This window comes from Lithobates pipiens, unplaced genomic scaffold (assembly GCF_037356315.1).
Source record: "Lithobates pipiens isolate NorthernLeopardFrog02 unplaced genomic scaffold, aLitPip1_a1.2 Scaffold_28, whole genome shotgun sequence".
Classification (NCBI taxonomy): Eukaryota; Metazoa; Chordata; class Amphibia; order Anura; family Ranidae; genus Lithobates; species Lithobates pipiens.
This window is the reverse complement of record NW_027507789.1, coordinates 209,804,416-209,825,740: the sequence shown is the minus strand read 5'-3', so window position 1 is coordinate 209,825,740 and position 21,325 is coordinate 209,804,416. Positions and strand designations below refer to the sequence as shown.

The following is a 21,325-nucleotide window of genomic DNA, read 5'->3' as shown; positions in this document are numbered from 1 at the left end:
ACAAGTTAGCCAGTCCCCCCCCCCCCCCTCCCCGGTAGAATCTACCACAACCACTCCGTCCAAGGTAAGGGAGGGAGGGTGGGAACTGCACAACTTGCACTGACGCCGGGGCGTAGAGCGCGCACACGTCATTGCGCTGACTCCGCCCCCCGGCCAATCGCTGCAGTCCACTGTCCTCATGCCAGCCCTGCACCTACGCTGTGCTCTCGTCTTCGGGCTGTGCTTGACTACAGGATGACTGACGTGCTTTGGCTGCTGTACCAACCACCCAACTCCATAATTGTCCCTTCCCATTAAATGAGACCACACCTTCTTTTGGAGTATTTAGTGGCCGTAGCAGCCTCTTTATTAATCAAAATATAATAATTTAACGTATAACAAAATATCAACAAAACATAGTTTAACTTCAAACCCTGAGCGCGTTGGTCATCTGCAGTAAAAACTCCCCCCTCTCCACCCCATTAGCATATCGATCCAAACAAGCACTGCGGTAATATTCCTTTAACTAGGCCTCAAGCCGACATGCTGGCTCAAAGACACCAAACTATTTTACCGCAGTGCACCCATTCACCATCAGCCATATCAACCCTCACTATATGGCCATATCATCAACGAGCCCATATCTCCAATGGGTCCCGCATCAACTTCTGTGGGGAGGGGTTATCTTCCTGTACCTGCATCGACCAACACCCGCCACCGCAAGCAAGGATAACACCTTATCCTTGCGAGCACCGCCACACCCTCAAGGCACGCTCCACCCCATCCTGTATGCCCAAAGTCCACAAATCCGTGCCCACATCATTCAGGTGTACGCCATCCCCTTTAAGGTACCGCCACGTCTCAACCTCCAACTCCGAATGCCGGACCGCCAACCCCCCATTGCGAACGACAAAACGACTGATCTCCTGATTCATTTTTCTGCGGGCCTTGTTAATTTTGTCCACGGACCTGGCAAAACGCCACTGGGTCCTGGCTATCATGTCAGACCATACTATGATCATGTGGGGAAAGGCCGCCCGCAGTCGCAAGAGATCGTATTTAATGTCCCGCGTGACATCCAACTTGGTGCGGAGGCCCAAGTCATTGCCCCCAACATGTAACACTAAAACATCCGGGGCCCTGTCAAACCCCGCAAAACGGCTTACTTCGTGCACCATTCTGCTCCATAGCATGCCAGGAAATCCAAACCATTTCACACACGCCTCCAATCTGGATATCCCCAACTGTCTGCCCCCAGGCCTAACATCACCCCTCCTGGCGCCCCAGCAGACGTATGAATGGCCCATAATCCAGACCAATCCTGGCGCTGCATCTGAAAGAAAATAAAACACAAACCAAAATCACAGTAACTGTACCCGTGCAACACAAACCCATGTCAATACATTCCCCCCCCTGGCTAAACAGCCACCAATTCCGGCCGCACGTAAGACCGAAACCTCCGCGACTCCCAGCGGCCAATCCTCTTAACCGCCTCCTCGTCCAAGCCCCACCTTACAGCCTCCGTCGCAGCCCCAATCCGGAAAGAATGTGAGGAAAACCTTTCCCCTTCCAAACCCAATGCCGTCAGGCACTTCCTAAAAACCCCTATGAACTGGTACCGCGAAACAAACTCCCCTCCCCTCCCCACTTCCCATGTATCAACAACGGGCCCGAACCATCCGGCCGAGCGTTCAAGAATTCCCTCAAAACCACCACCGGGCAAAGCTCGCAGTCACGAATCGCGAACACCACCACGTCCTTTCCTTTTCCCACCTGATCAGTCTTCGATCTCCGGATCCGCATGCGCACACGGTCATCCCCACAAAAAACGTCCTCCATAAACAAACCACCCGGCCCAGTCTTGGAAGGGCTGACCAATTCCCCTATACGAAACGCCCCAAAGAACGCCAAGACAAACGCGGCCCTGAACAACACCCTCTCGTACTCCGAAAAACACACCACCCCTAACCGGCCACAAAGTCTACCCAACAACTCGAAGGACACCGGCCTCCTGTCATCCTTCCTCAGCCTCCCCTTCCGATAGCCCTTCATGGCCTGTCGCACCCAAAAATCTTTGGTGAAGTCCTGTTCCCCCCGCAGCTTAAACCAAAAGGCCAAACCGGCCAATTTCTGCCCCATCCGGGACACTGAAACCCCCTGCTCCAAGTTCCTGGAGACAAAATAGATCACCATCAGTCGCCTGTCTCGCACCTCCGCCCCCACCTGCAACCCCAAGGCCTCCCATTCAGCCCATGTCTTCTCGTACGCTGACCAAGTGCCCCCACTCACCGACCGCCTGATCCAGTCGGAGGTTCGTCCAACGCAATCTTCCACAACTCCTCTGGGCAGGGCGCCCCCTGGACGTCCGCCGACGGCGCCAGCTCCCGGAACCTGTCCCACTGAAAGCGAGACAGCGCGTCAGCCACAACATTCTCCACCCCAGGTAAATGCACTGCATGTATAAAGATGTTCAGTTGCATGCATCGCAGAACCAAATGTCTCAACAGCCGCACCACCGGCGGCGACGCCGCCGACACCCGGTTGAGGACCTGCACCACCCCCAAATTGTCCACATGGAAACGAACCTTCCGGTCCCGGAAGGATTCCCCCCAAAGCTCCACTGCCAGCACCACCGGAAAGAGCTCGAGGAGCACCAAGTTCCGCAGCAATCCCCCACCCGACCATGCAGCGGGCCATGGGCCCGCACTCCATTTGCCTTGAAAGAAGGCCCCGAAACCCGTGGACCCTGCCGCATCCGTGTAGAGCTCTAAATCAAAATTGCTCACCGGCCCGGCCATCCACAGCGCCTGGCCGTTGAAACGCTCCAGGAAAACATGCCAAATCCGCAGATCCTCCCTATGATCCCTCGACAGACTCACGAAGTGTCGCGGGGAATCCACCCCCCCGTACTGGCCGCAAGCCTCCTACTGAAAACCCTACCCATGGGAATTATCCGGCATGCGAAATTCAATTTCCCCAGCACAGACTGCAGAGTCCTGAGCTGCACTTTACGCACGCCTACTAACCCCCGGATCTCAGCCTTCAGGGCTGCCAACTTGTCATCCGGTAAGCGACACTCCATCGCCTCCGAATCCAACACAATGCCCAAGAAACTGAGCACCGTCGTCGGCTTCTCCGTTTTCTCGGGGGCCAGAGGAATACCGAAACTCCGTGCCACCCCTTCCAGCGTTGTCAGAAGCACAGCCCACAGCGCCGACGAGGCCGGACCCACGCACAGGAAATCATCGAGATAATGTATGACCGAATTCACTCCCGCGACGTCTCTGACCACCCATTCCACGAAGGAACTGAACTTCTCAAACAGCGCACACGAGATGGAGCATCCCATGGGCAGGCACCGATCCACATAGTATTCCTCCTGCCACCGACAGCCCAGAAGCCGAAAACTCTCGGGATGCACCGGCAGCAATCGAAAGGCCGCCTCAATGTCCGTTTTAGCCATCAATGCCCCCCGGCCATAACGCCGCACCCAAAACACCGCCGCATCAAAGGACGTGTAGGAAACAGCGCTCAGCCGGGGGTCGATGGCATCATTCACCGAACCCCCCTTCGGATAGGACAGATGGTGGATTAAACGATACTTACCTGGTTCCTTCTTCGGAACCACCCCCAATGGCGATACCACCAGGTCCGGCAGGGGCATCTCCGAAAAAGGGCCCGCGATCCTCCCCAACGCCACCTCCTTCCGCAGTTTCTCCGAAACCACTTCAGGATGAAGCATGGCGGACCGCAAGTTCCTGGACACCGGGGGGGCCGCCCCGAGGACGGCCGGAATATGAAAACCCTCCGCAAACCCCAAACCCAGAAGCACCGCTGCCTCCCTATCCGGATATCTATCGAGAAAAGGACGCATCCTTTCCAGTCTCACCGGCGTCGTCCCTCTTGTTCGAAGGCTCCCCGGCCCTACCCCGTCCTTGCTTGAAGCAGCGAGACACCGGGTGGGCACCCCCACACCCCGAGCACTCGTGCTTGTACTTGCAACTCCCTGCGAACCGGCAACTACCTTCATTGTACTGCCAGCAGACTCCCTTCTTTCGAACGGCCGATTGACCGGAAGCCCCTGATCCACCGCCCCCCCCCTGAAAAAACTGACTCGTAGTCCTCGCCGACGACATAAGGCGCATCCACAGACTGATATCCTTATGATCCCAGGGAAGAGCCGGTCGAATCGCCCTCCGTTGCCGAAACTGCTCGTCGTATCGCAGCCACGCCAATCCCCCGTAGACTCTGTGCGCTTCCCCTATCGCATCCAAGTAGCAAAATAGAGCGGAACAATGCTCTGGATTCTTCTCCCCAATCACGCTGGCGAGGATCGCGAACGCCTGCAGCCAATTCGGGAAGGTCCGCGGGATCAACCGGTACCGCCTCTTCTCCTCGTCCTCCTTCTTGTTGTCTTCCGGCTTGACCCTATCTAGGTTGAACTTTTCCAGGGGCAGCAGAAAAAATATCTCCACGTATTCCCCCTTCCAAATTTTTTCCCTAACCTCCTGTTTCAAGTGCGCACCCAACGGCCCCTCAAAACACACATAAACTTCGCACCGCGCCGCGTCCGCCAACCTGACCAGGTCCTGTTTTTTAGCTGCCTCCCCCGTTTTTTCCCCCGCTGGTGCTGCCGGCACGGCAGCCACCACCTGGTCCCCCGCGCCAGGAGCCGTGACCGTCTCCGCCACAGCCGGCGCGGACGCCCCGTCTGTCGCCCCCCCAGCCACCGGCGGAGTCGCCCCCGCAGCCCCCTCTACACCCCGAGCACCGCCCACCGGAGCGGTCCACGCCGCCCCCGGACCGCCCCCCCGGCCTCCAGCCTCCCTACCAAGTCCTTAAGGCCCGCCAGGATGCCCGCTAGCCCCCCATCCGCCGGGGCGCGGTCCGTCTCCCGCTGTGCCAGAAGCGGGGCAAACGGGGCGGAAACCCCCCCGCCGCGGGCAATCCCCGGATCACCCCCCCCCCCCACCACCCGACCCCCCCCAACCAACCCGCCCCAAGGACCCCTGAAGAAGATCTGACTTACCGGGCCGCCTGGAAGGATCGCCTCCAGCCGCCGAACCTCCACCGACCGCCGACGGAACGCCATCCGGTCGCTCCTCTTCAGACGACGACAGTTCGCCTTCAGACCGGTCCTGGGCAGCTGCTCCATCGCCTGGCGACATCCGTCTACTGGGCCCCACCTGGGCAGCCGACGCACCGCTCTGGGGCCGACCTCTTCTCCGCCCCACCGCCGACTGCAGAACCACCTTCCCTCGGCTTTTCACCCGCTGCTCCGCAGCCGTGGGCTCACTGTGGCATGGCGGCCGCCTCCCCACAGGATTCTCGGCCTCCGACCCCTGCTTAGTCCCTCCGGCAGCACGGAACTGCCTCCTTCGGCGGAGCCCCGCCCCCGCAGTGGCAGCGCTACGAGAAGGGCCCGGATCCTCTTCGCGGCGGACCGCCGCGTTGATGGAGGCCGGCGCCGGACCGGCCACCGACCCCACTGAGCTGCGCCCAACCCCCCATCCGCGGCCCGAGGCCTCCACTGCCCGCCTGGCTGGCCGTTTCGCGGGCGGCTCGCAGGGGGCGGGGCCAGCGGACCCCGCATGGCGAAGCGTTGCCGGCCTGGGGCAATCAGGGGAGAACCTGGCCGGCGGGCGGGACCGCCGCACCCTGGCCGAGCCTTCCCCTTCCACTCTGTGCATGTCCCGATCCCCCCCGAGGGCAGCCGCCACCTGTTCTTGGAGCCACCGCTCCCCGTTCGCCGCCGCCGCGGCCCGTAGCTGGTGTACCAGGTCCCCGAGCGAAGAAGCCATCCTGCCTCTGGAACTGCACAACTTGCACTGACGCCGGGGCGTAGAGCGCGCACACGTCATTGCGCTGACTCCGCCCCCCGGCCAATCGCTGCAGTCCACTGTCCTCATGCCAGCCCTGCACCTACGCTGTGCTCTCGTCTTCGGGCTGTGCTTTTGCTGTATATCCTTCTGGCTGTTATTGTGAATACACTTTTGTAATATGCTTGTATTATAATCATTATACAGGACTTATAGCGTGCCAACAGTTTTAAGGAGTGCTTTTAGAATATTAAGGTACAGTTACAATACAATTCAAAACAAGAGGGTCAGGAGGGCCCTGCTTGAGTCGATTGGGTTGAGTTGTTGGGAAGAGTTGGGATAGGCTTCCTTGAAGAGATGAGTTTTCAGGGATCGCTCAAAGATGGACAGATTGGGGTAGGGAGATCCAGAGGATGGGAGAGGCTCTGGAGAGGTCCTGGAGGTGACCATGTGAAGAGGTAAAGAAGGAGCTTGAGAGCAGGAGGTCTTGGGAAGAACGGAGAGTATGGTTTGGTTTGGTTGGTGAGGTTGACATATACTGTAGCTCAGGAAAGAGTTGTGGATGGCTTTGTATATTGTTGTCTTTTAATTGTTGGGCGAGTGATTGCCAATGGAGGGATTGGTAAAGAGGGGAGGTGGTTGGTAAGAAGGATGAGTCTTGCAACAGCAATCATAAGACTGATGGGGGGATAGCCTGTGTAGAAGTAGACCAACATGGAGGAAGTTGCAATAGTCGGGGGGAGCGATAAAAAAGGAGGGAATTAGTAGTTGGGTGGTGTCATTTGTTAGGAAGGGGCATATGTTAGAAATGTTATGGAGGCGTAGGCAGCAAGATTTGGACAGTGGAACTACAAGTCAGAGTTCAGAATTACACCCAACACTCTGGCGTGATGTGAGGGACTGACATCCATAGCAATGATCTGGATGAAAACTTGGGAAGGTGGGGGTGGGGGGATAATTTGAGCTAATGTTTACATTATAGAAAGATTTAGCTTTAGGAAGTGGTGGAGCATCCATACTGATATGTCAACTAGTGAATTAGTATAGAGAATGAGTGGAATATGCGATCACACAGCTATCCATATCAGTACTGAAGCTCAGATCCAACTGTCCTTTTCAAAGACCCCTCTTTTCTTCAAAGCTACAGTATATATCCATAACTCTTATATTCCGTACAGTAATTTGGATTATTGAAAAGAAAAACTATGATGGTCATGGGGTAAGTTTGGTCCATTTGTGTAATAAGTGCTTGGCATGGAACCCCCAGGAGGTATGGAGTCTATGATGACTGCCCAGTCTACACCAAGGGCCTCCTTAATGAGTTTGAATTTCAATTCATGGCATTATGATGTTGGAATTTCTGGATTTTATCTTTTCTCTTCAATAAACTTTATTGGTCTGTATGTTAGATTTAGCGTCATGCCCACCAAAAGACCCTTGCATCTCCAAGAGGATCCTGGCTATGTGCAGCTTTCCTTTAACTGTTAAATAACATTTCCTAGGGAAGCAGATGGACCTTGTTAGCCTGAACCTGTGGCCAGCTGTGGCTAGCCAAGAGTCCACCTTGAGCAGCACCATTTGCAGTATCTTTCATGGAATCCTGGGCTCAGGGATTAAAGTTGAACTCCAGGGAATTGCAGTGGGGCTCCCCAAGAAATTGGTTAAATGCGTGTATTTGTCCAGGGTACTATTTAAAAGCACCCCTCCTCTTTCCTCTGACAATATGTGTGGCTGGGCCCCTCGGTGTCCTCATTTAGAATACAGAATTTCTGGTCCTGCATTGTACCTGATGATCTCGGAGTGCAAATGATGGAGCTTCAAAGAGTAGGGGCTTCAGGGGAATCGGGTCGCACAGAGAACAAGGTAAGAGAACAAAGGGGAAGGAAGTGCCAGCTAAGTGTAGTATCACAGTTAAAAGTTTTAATAGCAATGGATTAAAAGCACTCACAAAAGTTAAATAGAAAGTAGGCTCATCTGGTACAGAGCCTGTGGGTGTAGGCTCCTCCTAAATCCGTCTTGTAGGACCGCTGTCACCCGTACCCACTGCTGGGAGTGGAGATGACCGACATTGGGAGCCCTAGAAAGCCCGGCTAACCAGCGTGGAATGTGCAGCAAAACTGACTTCACCGGAAGGGTGGAAGCACCAGACAAGAGGAGAAACAAGGCTACGGGCTCAGAGCATCTAGCTTCTTCTACAGAAGGAGTTAGATGCTCCGAGCGCATAGCCATGTTTCTCCTCTGGTCTGGTCCTCACATCTTACGGTGACGTCACTTCCACTGCGCATTCCACGTGGCTTTCCGGTGCTCCTCCAGGCTCTCCATGCCGGGCATCTCCTCTCCCAGCAGTCAGAACAGAAAAAATAAAAAATAAATAATAAAATTTAAACTCTGAGGATAGCAGCCACAGGTGGTCCCGTGCCTCCCTTAAAGTGGATGTAAACCCACTCTCATCCTTTCTAAACGACTGCAATATTGGTTATCTAGAAGGATATACATGCCTCATGCATGTATACTTATCTGTCAGATGTCTCCCCTCTGTCTGTTATGAGACCCGAAAAACTGCAGATTTTGTGGGCGGGTCTGTTTTCCAGGGCTCAGTGGGTGGAGTCGTGATGTCAGTAGACTCCCCGCCCACCTCTGCACTCCCCTTATCAACATGCATTTTCTCCTGTGTATTTCTTACATTGAACTTCTGCTATGATCACTAACATCCAGTCAAAACCCAGTAAAGTCCCCACATGACTTCAGCTTGCCAAATCATGCTGAGGTGTGGAACAGCCAATCCTTGCAGAGCAGCAGAAGAAAGGAGTGGGAGGGAATTAAAAAATAATGCATGTCTCTTAGGCTAGTGCACGAGATATGTAAATCACCCGTCACTCACAGCAAGGGGGAGGATTTGACAACGTTTTTCTCTGTTTGTCAAGATTTATCTCACTGAAAAATAAAAGAGGATTGCTCAGAGCTGGATTAATGTTTTAAGGCAAGACTGGCCTCAAATGATAGGAAATCTTATACTCTACATTATGACATAAAAAAATAATAATAATAATTATATCTCCTCTACCATGGATCAGAGGCATTCATGGATTGTTCTTAACCCTGATTATCTGGTTACTAGACATTTACCTGTATATGTGTAAGGACATAAACAAGCTTATTTGTTAAAAGAGAGTAACATGCACTAATGCTCAGTAACCAATCAGAAATTAGCTTATTGGTTTCAAAACTACCCTTACCATTGCAAGAGAGCGTAGTGTAGTCCCTAAGTCAGGTAAATCATAACTTAGTACTAAAGTGAAACCAGTGCTGTGTATTCTGCAGCCAAGGAATTTTTTTTTCCATTGCCCCGAGATAAAATAAAAATAAAAATTGATTTATGGTTTACGAAAGAATTGCATCCTATCCCAAGGAAATGGAAGTAAACTGATGTTATTTAAAATAAAACTCTGAGTTTAGTCTTTGCCTGGCGCATGTTCCTTCCAGTTTGGAGACATCCATCATTCATACATCTAAAAATACTTTTTAGTTTAGTTTCTTTATATTATATTCCATAGAGTCAGTCTAAGCAGAACTTTACCCATAACAACCTGGTATAAAATAATATTCTTTAGCAAGGAGCACACATTCCACATTAATAATTATGCAACCAAAATGAATGTGTGCTGGAAATTGCCTCTAGCATGGCTCCCGTTTCTTCTTGCCGGAGGCTGCCATTTTGCTGAAGCCCAGAGCCACTGAGCAGCAGTAAATCTTTAGGCTGTCAGCAGGGGCTCTGATTTTCAGTACAGCAGTGTGAGTCAGCGTATTACTTGATGTTAAACAGTACAGACACTTTTTTTTTATGTTATACATAGCTAGACTCGCAAAAGGGGCACGCCTGAAGTGATCTATAAGGACTTAATTTTCTGACTAAAGTTCCACTTTAGGCTCGGTTCACGTATATGCGAATCGGATGCATTTTTAACTGCATCCGATTCACTTAAAGCGGACCTCCACCCTCAAGTGGAAGGTCCTCTCATCTGATCCCCCCCCCCCCTCCGGTGCCACAATTGGCACCTTTCAGGGGAGTGCAGATACCTGGATAATCCAGGTATCTGCACCCACTTCTGGGACAATCTAGCCACAGCTAGCCGCAGATTCCCCGCCCCCCCCCCCCCATTGTGTTCTGGGAAACACACAGTTCCCAGGACACAGCGGGGACCAGTGGAGAGGCGCAGCACGACTCGCGCATGCGCAGTAGGCAACCGGGCAGTGAAGCTGCAATGCTTCATTTCCCGATTCCCTGACAGAGGATGGTGGCGGGGGCAGCCGAGAGACGAGCGATCGCTCGTCATCTGCCGCCGACATCGCTGGACCCTGGGACAGGTAAGTGTCCATTTATTAAAAGTCAGCAGCTGCAATATTTGTAGATGCTGGCTTTTAATATTTTTGTTTAAAGGTGTAGCTCCTCTTTAATGTGAGTTGGGCTGGCTTTCAATTGAGACAGTTCCCACATGTCAGGGGCGGCCGCGGTCTGTTTCTGAAAAGTTGCTGTGGGATTTTCGGTCTGGTTTAGGTGTGCGAATTCAAGTACCCGAACTGGTGAACAAAACCGCACCAGAATCCAGACTACAAACCACAGCCGGACATGTGTGTCCAGCCTGAGCTGGACTTCTCCTCTGGGTCACAGGAGTGCAATTTGTTTTGCACTCCTGTGACCCGTTTTCAGCGGAGAGCCGTCTGAAGTCCACTCTCCGATGACGTCACTGCCATCAGTCGAGGCAGAGCGTCATTCCAACTTCCCAAGTCTCAGCTGCCTTGATTGATGGCAGTCTCAGTGAGGCGCTAAGACAGCCGCTCCCCGCCCCTCCACAGCTCAGCGCTCCAGTGTGGAGGATCAGAGAAGGAGAGATGCTGACTGACAGGCAGCATCTCTCTGCTCAGGGAGGAGTGAGAACCGAGCCATCAGCTGTGTTCGGTGGCTCGGTTCTCAGTGCAGAGACGCCGGGGGGACAGCTGCTGCATCGGGTCTGATGCTCCATCCACAGAGGTAAGTATGAATTAAAAAAAAAAAAAAAAAGCCATACTTCTCTTTTAAAATAAAAAACCTTCTGCCTTTAGAACCCCTTTAAGAGAGAAAAATGGAAACTAAGGACAAAAAAGGGTGCAACAAAGGAAGGAAACCTTTAGTAAAAGTTTTAGGAGAGCTTCAAAAGGCAACAGATTGAATGGAAAGTCCAGCCAAGGATGAAAACTTTGCATACACATACCGATGCTCGGCAATCTTCATTTGTCGGGGCGCCTTCCTGCCAAATTCCTGTAGAGGTCGGTATCCTCTTATACTTAATTTAAACTTGCCGTATTGCAGACCCAACTGTTCTCAGATCCTAAGCGTAGCAGGAAAAAAACACACAAAGCTACAGTCCCACATGAAACTGTAGGGGGAAAACCCGAATGTATTTGGATGGAGGAAAATAAAGTGTATTTTCACGTACTTTGAAAATAAATAAGTCCCTATAAAAGATAAAGTGGTATTCCCAAGCTATCAAAATAAATAAATAGATAATGAGTAAGAACTAACAGCTGCAATCACCGAAATGGTCAATCCATAGCCAAAAAAGGTAATATAATATAATGTATGGTGTCGGGCTGGTGCACGTAGAAAAACATATAAATATGACCAATCAAATGTACAAATGAAACACTGTGCATATTGTGAACATAACAGAAAATAGTTAATCAAGAAAATGATGAAAAGTCCAAAAGGTGCAGTATCAGCATTGTGACACAGAATAAGTCCTAAGTGACGGCGCTGAAGGAAAATAAGTGAAGTGCTATATTCTTTCGCTCAGTGCAAAAAAGACAATAACGGTACGTGTCTTTTCTTTCCTGTGTAGTGACACCTAAGTGCAGGGTGGCCTCTCACCTTACTGCTGTAAGGTAACAGCATATGAAGATAATAATGGAGATCACTGGGGGCTTCTATGAGTGGATACAGCCGACTTCCTCTGGGGGGCCTTATTCACCTGGTAGCTAATTCCCACCGGGATATATGTATATATGTGTGTGTGTGTGTGTGTGTGTGTGTGTGTGTGTGTGTGTGTGTGTGTGTGTGTGTGTGTGTGTGTGTGTATATATATATATATATATATATACATATATATTGTCAGGATCCAAGGGGTAAACAGGCGGCCAGCAGGTTTAAGTCAGAATAGTTAGGCTTCCATCCAGCATCCAGGTCCCACCACTGATAGCAACACAGCCATCTTTATTTTCCTTTAGCACTGTCAGCACTGTCACTTAGGACTTAATCCGTGTCACAGTATTGATACTGCACCTTTTGGACCTCTCCTAATTTACTCGATTACCTATTTGCTGTTATGTGTCACAATATGCACCGTGTTTCATTTGTACATTTGATTGGTTGTCCCTATAGCTGCACATCAAAGCAAACCCAAATGATTAAGCCCTGAGGGGCGGAGCGAAATGTGTTGGAGGTGTGGCCTGGCTGGAGCCCAGACTGAGGTTGCCATACACCACCACAAGCGGGTTTGCGTCGATGTGTGGGTATAGGGGGCAACCACATTCCTACACATTGATGTTTGGAGCCGGGACGAGCTCCCTCCCCGGCCAGCACTCACAGCAGTGGACTTGGGACTAGCACCCCTTCATAAGCCTGAGTGGCTCTCACACAAGGTTTCCTTGGTTCATATTTTTCTTATTGTATTATATGTATAGAATGCAATATATTTGTCGCTAGAGGCATTAAGTATTCCCCACTACAATGCCTAACAACTGTTGTGATAAGATAGAAAGCCATACAGGGGGGTATTGTTTTTAATGAGTCAGCCAACATATAGACTAAGGCCTCATGCCTGGGGGCGTTATAAAAAAAACGAGCTGTAAAGCTAGTACCGACGCCAGGAAAAAAACGGCGTTAAAAAACAAGATTTTATCAGCATTTGGCATTGGTGTCAATACGCGTTTAGCCGCGCTAGCTTTCAGCCGCGTTTCTCCCTATGGGAGCCCATTAATTTGAATAGAAGTCGCACCAGAAGTCGGATCATGGTGATCCGATTTGCGGTGCGACTTGTGTGCTGAAGATCTTGAAGAGAAACTCCAAAATGAAAAAAAAAAAATTGGTGTGGGGTTCCCCCCCAGGACGATACCAAAAGCTTTGGTCTGGTATGGATTTTACGGGGAACTGCCATGCCAAAAATAAATAAAAATGCTCCCCCTTTCCTGACCTGCCAGGCTGTGTGCTCAGATAAGGGTCTGATATAGATTTTGGGGGGAACCCCACACCATTTTTTTTTGGTGTGGGGTTCCCCTTCATGATCCTCAGCACACAAGTTGCGACTTCTATTCAAATCAATGCCATCCCATAGGGAACCACTCATTTTAAATAGAGGCAGAGAAGCGCCTTATGAGGCTTAATGCTCTGTAAACAGAATTAAGCCGCGTTTAACAGCTTTTACCGGCGTCTGGTGTTGTTACAGCTCTGGCGCTGGAACCTCAGAATGTGCTGGTCCTGGAGTTTTTTTGGAGCTTAAAAACACCAATGCGACTTACATCTCAAAAATGCCTGTGTGGGTATAAGGCCATTGAATAACATGGATAGGCGGTTTTAAGCTTAAAAAAAGCTCTGATGCCGCGCACACACGATCGGATTTTTCCTCGGAAAAATATTGGATGGTTTTTCCGACGGAATTCCGCTCAAGCTTGCCTTGCATACACACGGGCCACACAAAAGTTCTCTGAACTTTCGACTGTCAAGAACGCGGTGATGTACAACACTACGGCGAGCCGAGAAAATTAAGTTCAATGCTTCCAAGCATGCGTCGAATTGTTTCCGAGCATGCGTAGGAATTTTGCACGTAGGAATTTCTACAGACAATGTCGAATTTTTCCCTCGGAAAAATAGAGAACCTGCTCTCAATCTTTTGCTGGCGGGAATTACGATTGTGTGTACAGGGCTTTAAATGTGGCTGTAAAAAACGCCCGTGGGCATGTCTTATACTGTAGGAAGCCGCAGTAAAGCACAACTACTGTGTAGTGCTGTAAAGCAGAAGTGGAGCCTGCCTATGTAACAAGCAAATATGGCTGCCACCATGCACCTATATAATTATAAACTGAACACAGAAATAAGGTTTTTAGACAACATAGCACACCTTGATAAGGTTAATTAGTGGATCATTTTAACATAGATGTAAAAAATTATCCTTAACGTGGTTGTAAACCCTCCCCCACAACTTTGTCCCATGTAAATCAGCATAAAAAACCCTAATGAACACTGATTGTATGTATCTCCTTACTTGCTTAGTATTGTTGTAATCCTTTTTTTTCTTTAGAAAAATGTCACTGAGCATGCCCAGATCTCCCCTGATTTATGGCACACTCTCTATGTCTTATCTATCTGTTCTCGGGACTTCCTACGTCACACAACACTGAACTCCCAGGAGGCTGCTAATCATTTAGAGCTTCCTTCTACCCACCATGTGACCTCACATACAGTGTAAACCAGGGAATGGGACAGCAGTACTGCAGTCTTATCAGCTGAAGCTGATAGGACTCATACCGGCAAACATTAGGTAATCAGCACAAGTAAATACTATGAAATAAAACAAGTCAGCTATGAACAGGGAAGCAGGGTTGCCATAGAAACGTTGGATTGAGAAGGAGGCTTGGTTAACAGTACAGGAAGTGCTCAATGTAAGGGCGGAAATACACTCCACTGTGCACTCAGAAAACAATACTTAAGATGGCGCTGCCTAACCCCTGGAAACAAGTTTTTTAAAGTCTCTTTAAACAGTAAGTAACATGCAATATGGGCTGGATTACAGTGGCTATACTTTGATAATTACTTATTATAATGGACTAAATGAAAAAAAGCATCAGAGTGGAAGAGTTGACTTCCTCTTTAAAGTCCTTCTCTGTGGAACTTGGAAGTTATGGGCACACTGCAAGGGTTATTAGCTCCTTCAGTCTCTCTATGGGAGAGGACAAGCTCTTTTACTTACCTGATCCTCCCCTCTCCTGGCAGATGGGGCTCCCCCCACACTCCAGCAATGGACTGTCCCTTGGCATCATCAAGTCTGATGCAGGGCTATTCATGTGGGGACCTTGGACTGCTGGAGCGTAGGGGAGAAAACAATGAGGGGACCGGTCTAGCAGCGTGTAGGATCAGGTAAGTAAGTCATTTACCTTAACAAGTCCCCTAGACCTACACAACCAAGATACACTGGGAATGTAGGTACGGCCCCCTACTGCAAGGGATAACTTTTACGTTTCTCAGAGTTGGCCTTTAAAACACTGTATATTCTCCTTAAAGGTAAACTACAGTAGTTATCTGTAAGCAGGGTGACAGTGTCTGCTGCATTGTATTATCAATTGAGTAAATGAATTTACCGGTTGCATGTAATTGTAGTAATGAAAACCCTTTGACCTAACCGAGTCCAGAAAACCCATCTGCTAGATAAGATGCCACAAACTCCACACACAGAAAATGACTGAACACAAAATGTATTTATTAAGAGCAATAAAGGTATCTATTTCTTCACATAGTTACAAGGACTTGCTGGACTTGAGATATATTGTCTAGGGTGATTCACAGAATGCAGAGGAGGCTTGCTGCTTACAAAAAAACGGTAATGACAGCGTCGGTTTCGTTAATTGTACGAAGGAAAGAAGAAATAAAAAATAAAAGATGGCGTCTTGTTGTAGCGGTATATGTAGAGAGAAAAAAAACAAAAAATAAACAGCTGTACAATTTCATCCATCGGAATCAAAGGAGGGTGTCAAGTGCAGGAGAGGAGTGCTGGGTGGGAGGTGGTGGAAAAAGTAGTCAGAGTAATATGAAACAGACCTATCCTGTCTTTAAACACCTATTACTACAGGGATATGCAATTAGCGGACCTCCAGCTGTTGCAAAACTACAAGTCCCATCATGCCCCTGCCTCTGGGTGTCATGCTTGTGGCTGTCAGAGTCTTGCTAGGCCTCATGGGACTTGTAGTTCTGCAACAGCTAGAGGTCAGCTAATTGCATATCCCCGTTCTACTACTTCCTGCTAAGTAGACCCTTAAAACAGGTGCAAGTCAACTATCTCCAAGACTGTAGCTGTCAAAGCCGATTTATTTTCATTTTATGACTGGCTGCTTCATCTACCTGTATGTAGCATTTAGTAAATCACAAGAAAAGTTTGCTGTCAATAGAGAGCTTGCATCTGTTTTAATATGCAACTTAAATCTGTAACTAGGGAGAAGAAACGCAAGAGTTTTCTTAACCACTTCCCGACCAGCCGCCGCAAGTTCTACTGCAGCAGGTTGGTTCTCCTGCGCGAATTGACGTCATTGTAAGTCGGAAGCGGCGATCTGTGGGCGTGCATGTGCCCATTGGCTAGCAGGGGAGCCAATCAGCGATTGTCCGCTGGCCACTCTCGATCGATCCGCAGAGAGACAGAACGGGGATCTGTCAGTGTAAACAAAGCAATCCCCATTCTGTCAGGGGAGTAGAGTGAGATTGTCTGTTCCTAGTGATTAGGAACAGCGATCTCTCTACTCCCTGTCAGTCCCCTCCCCCCCCAGTTAGAAAGCACCTCTCTAGGGAACACTTAACCCTTTGATCGCCCCCTAGCGTTAACCCCTTCCCTGCCAGTGTCATTACACAATGATCAGTACACTTTTACAGCACTGATCGCTGTATAAATGTCATTGGTCTCAAAAGCGTCAAAATGTCTGATCTGTCTGCCAAAATGTCGCAGTCCTGCTAGAAAATCACAGATCACCGCTATTAGGAATAAAAAAAAAAATGATAATAATAAAAATTCCATAAATCTATCCTCCATTTTGCAGTCGTGACAACTTTTGCGCAAACCAATCAATATACGCTTATTGCAATTTTTTTACCAAAAATATGTCGAATACATAAATGGAGGAAGAAATTTGTTTTTTTACGTTTTTTGGGAGATATTTGTTATAGCAAAAAGTAAAAAATATTGTTTCTTTTCAAAATTGTGGCTCTTTTTTTTGTTTATAACGCAAAAAATAAAAACCACAGAGCTGTTCAAATTCCACCAAAGGAAAGCTCTATTTGTGGGAAAAAAGAACCTCAATTTAGTTTGGGTACAAAGTCACATGACCGCGCAATTGTCCGTTAAAGCGATGCAGTGCCGTATCGCAAAAAAAAATGGTCTGGTCAGGAAGTGGCTAAATCTTTATTGTTAATTATTAAACCACATCAACACTTGGAGAAGAAGAAACAGCAATGCTGGCACTCTAACCTACAACTTACTACAATAGCCTTGTTGGGTAGACTGTTGCTTTAAATATTCTGAGCGCATGTAGTGTTTTCTACAGACTTTAGGTGATGCGGTCTTCAGGCTACAGGATATACAGTCTGTATGCCACGGCGCTAAACACCTAGCTGTAGGGGATAACGGTCCAAAATGTGTGCAGCTGACAAAACCAATAGAGTCTATGGTGAGTGACTATTGTTGTTTCCCACCATAGGCTACATGATATAACTACTACCTTTAGGGGAAAGCTGAGAGAATTGCATAGGATGCCATTGCTGACCTCCTCTGGCTTCAGTATTTTCTCACTGTCATTGACCTGAAACAAGCATGAGGCCAATGAAGTCTGGTTGGCATACTTGTTTCAGTATTGACACCATTGGATCAAGCATAGCAGACAGTTGTTTTGCATTTACAGGAGAAGGGATCAGCAACAGCAGCCAAAATTCCTTGGGGGCAGCCATTTTGTGAGTGGATTATTATGTGGCCTACTAACTAGGAATTTAAGTGAATTGACCAAGCCAACAGAATGTCTGCTCTGTCTGTATACTGGAGGCAGGTCCACTTTAACTGAAGCAATGAGATATGAAGGGAGCAGTATTTAAGGATTTGAGCTGGTTTTCCTCCTTCCACCACCTCCCGTTTACCTTCAGCACACATGACTATATCTTAAAGGTCAGACAACTCCCCTGAAAAGGTGTTGGGATCCTCTTCTGATCTTGCTATGACCTTAAACTGGCGCCTGAGAAATCCGCCATACCTCTTCTGATTGTCCCACTTTAACTTGGGCCGAATCCTGCGCATGAACCCACCATAGCGTTTCTGAAGTTCTGCCACTCCGTGCTCTGTTTCTACCCCCTGCTCAGTCTCCACTTCCTCCACCCCTTGGTCGGGGGAAATCTCTGGGTCTGTGAATCTCTTCTTCAAGTCTGCACCCTGTAAATTCTCTGTGCTTCTCTTGGGGTACTTGCGTAGGAACCCCCCATAACGTTTTTTCTCATCTTTTGTGCTCCATGCTTGGTTGTGCTCATCTGATTCCTCACTGATCTCTGTTTCCTGATCTGGGTCAGCTATCTCCAAGATGTCCCTCTCTCCATACTTGTGTAGGAGATCGCCATAGGCCTTCCCATCTTCACCTCGAAAGACACCACTCTCTCGTTTTGGAGAGCTGAAGAAGAACTTGTTTTTATCCAGTTTTTTCATAAACCCTCCGTAGCGCTTCTCTGGCACCTCTTGAAGATCTGCAGAGGTAGGCACTCGCTCCTGTTCCCTTTTGGAGACTTCAAGAATGGTTCCTAAAGGAGAAAGCATTGTTTCACACCGTTCCCACTCTGTAATAGATGGCAGGGACCCTTCACACTGTAAAGAGCAGACCTGTAAGAGAATTTATAGTGTTATCCATAGTACTGTTATCTGCTGGAAAAATATGACCTGAAAAATGTTGACATTCTTACATCTGATAGTGACTACAGTTTAAAGGTTTTCATATAAGGGACCTTATATAAAAAGTTCCCTGAAAATAAAACAATTCTTGAGGCCAATGGCAATAGTTGGAAGCCCTTGTACACACGGTTGGATATTCCGATGGACAATGATCCGATAGGACCGTGTTGTCTGATAATCCGACCGTGTGTGGGCTCCATCGGACTGTTTCCGTCGGAATATCCGACAGATCAAGTTTTCCAGCTGGGCTATAAAATTTTCCAACAACATGATCCGATCGGACTGTGTCCGATTGTGTGTAGAGAATTCCGATCGGACAAAGTGCCACGCATGCTCTGGTCAAATTCCTAGACCAAAGCTATTACTACAAAGCTATTACTACAATACTAGCCTGAACGTAGTCCCATCGTAACGAAATTAAGTCATCACTTTCTGAACGATCGGATTTTCCGACAACTTTGTCCGACCGTGTGTATGCAACAGTTTCGGACAAAATCTGTCGGAAAAAATCTGACGGATTTGGTTGTCGGAATGTCCGACCGTGTGTACAAGGGCGAAGAGTTTTGAAAGTAATGGGTAACAAAACACCCTCAGCAGATCGTGGATAAAAAAAATAAAAATTACAGCAGCAATAAACTCTTCTATACTTTATAGCAAAGGAAGTTGGCACTTTAGCTTCTATTTGATCTGCGGTTGCCATTGTGCTACACATGTGATCAGTTATGACACAAGCCATTTGATGAGTTGACAGGATTTAGTTCCACTTAAAAAAGAATCTGTCAGGATCAGGAGTTCAGCATCATAGGCTGCCCATAGATCTTAAAGGGAAAGGGTTATCAGATGTACATGATCCGTCTGTAACTACAAACACAGCGACACCAGAAATGCTTTTCTTTTTTTGCTTCCTTTACAACGTTGATTGGGCAATGTAGTTAGAATTGTAAGTATGAAAAAATTATGTAGCACAAAAAAAATGAAAAACCACGAAGTCCAAAATCTCCTTTGTTAGATAGTCCATCACCAATATATGCAATCTTCCATGATCTTCTAATACTTCTTATCCTTTAACTCAGTGTTATATATGTGCTCACCACCCTCAGTGGGTCTCAATTTCCATAAAGGTCATAAATGCAGGTGTCCTCATGACCACAGGGAAGACTCAACCACACTTATTGCGTCTTCTCCTCCTCCAGCTGTCGTAATCCCCCTCTGGAATTCTCCTTTCTTCAAACTTCATTTGGGTCATCCAGCAGCAGGCTGTCCTTTTTGAGAGCATCATTAAGGATGGTTAGGGCCTCGTTGCTTGGCTTTAACGGTCCATCTACTCTTCGGGCTGTTTTCTATGACAAAGCTCCTGTCCAGCCACGACACCCAAAAGGTGGAGATAACGATGCCAGAACAGAGGAAGTTAACCTTCAACACACATGTTCTGGTGCGTGACCTGGAGGGAAGCCTCAACCACACATCTTGTATCTTCTCCTGCTCCACCTGTCTCAATCTCCTTTCCATGCGTCTCCAAGTGTTATGTCCACTTTCTGGGCATTGTAGCTGGACAGGAGCTTTGTCATAGTAAACAGCCTGATGAGAAGAGTAGACGGGCCATTAAAGCCAAGCAACAAGCCCTAACCATCCCTAATGATGGTCTCAAAAAGGACAGCTTGCTGGTGGATGACACAAAGGAGTTTGAAGAAAGAAGATTTTCAGAGGAGGATTAGACATAAAACTGATTGAGGCTTCCCTGTGGTCTTCAGGACACGTGTTTATGACCTTGATTGAAATTGAGGTCCACTGAGGGATGTGAGTACAAATATTGAGTTAAAGGATAAGTAGTATTAGAAGATTGCACATATTCTTGATACTGGTGATCAACTGTCTAAAAAGGAAGATTTTGGTTTTTCAATTTTGCACTACATCGTTTTTTCATATTTACATTTTTTATGGTGTGGTGAAAAGCACTATTGAAGTTTAGCAGCAATGACACTGTTTTCACATATATGCCAACATTTTTTATGTCACAGCGCTGATTGTATACTGTACATTCATTCAGTGCAGTTAGAATGATATTTTGTTCTGACCATGCATTACATAACCTCAGCTCTTCCCAGACATAAAATTAGATTCACCCTTAAATAGGAAACTTACCAATGGTTTAAAGTGGGTATTGGTGAAGCGTAGCTGCATGGCACAGGAGAAGCACCAGGACACACAATCTGCACAGCTGGCTCTTGGGGCAGAGAGGCTCAAGAGCATGATCAGAAGCAGTAAGCCCATCGTGTCCAGATAAGAGAGCTCTGTAATGAGACGAGGAATCCGTTATAGTGGGGAATATACATATAGGAGTTAATTTACCAAAAGGCAAAATAGACTGTGCACTTTACAATGTACAGTTGCCCCAAAGCTTAGTAAACGAGCAGAAGCTTTGTGGAATTCCGCCATCCAATCATGTGCAAGCAAAAATGTTTTTTTTTGCATTTTCGTTGCAAGTGATTGGGTACTTTTTGCAAAGTGAAGCTTTACCTCATTTACTAAGCGCTGGAGAAACTGCACTTTGCAAAGTGCAAAGGTTCTTTGCCTTTAGTAAATCAACCCCATAGTACGACAGTTTATACATGGACAGATTATCATCAGGAAAAGGTCACATTCATTTGGATTTTTCTCTGCCATCCCATACAAGGTCCAGATATAACCACTAAGATATTGGAGTGTCTAGGATGAAAGATGAAGACATAAGAACAACACATTATATTCATATATTTTCCCTGCACAGTTGGTCCTTGTGACATTGTCTCTGCTATAAAAAAAGGGGATGACAAA

General features: G+C 48.0%; 1 protein-coding gene and 1 pseudogene across 2 annotated transcripts in view; both read right to left on the bottom strand.

Annotated features, from left to right (window-relative positions):
• Nucleotides 1-1,037: 1,037 nt before the first annotated feature.
• LOC143934939 (integrase/recombinase xerD homolog) lies at nt 1,038-2,697 on the bottom strand (annotated as a pseudogene).
• Nucleotides 2,698-15,283: 12,586 nt separating this feature from the next.
• PDYN (prodynorphin) overlaps nt 15,284-21,325 on the bottom strand; it is a 59,861-nt gene continuing 53,819 nt past the window's right edge. For both annotated transcript variants that reach the window (XM_077460428.1, XM_077460429.1), the window contains 2 exons: nt 20,654-20,802; nt 15,284-18,442 (listed from right to left, as the gene is read on the bottom strand). In XM_077460428.1, coding sequence (XP_077316554.1) covers nt 17,738-18,442; nt 20,654-20,802 — 854 coding nt within the window. In that variant the 3' untranslated portion in view covers nt 15,284-17,737. The remainder of the gene's footprint in view (nt 18,443-20,653; nt 20,803-21,325) is intronic.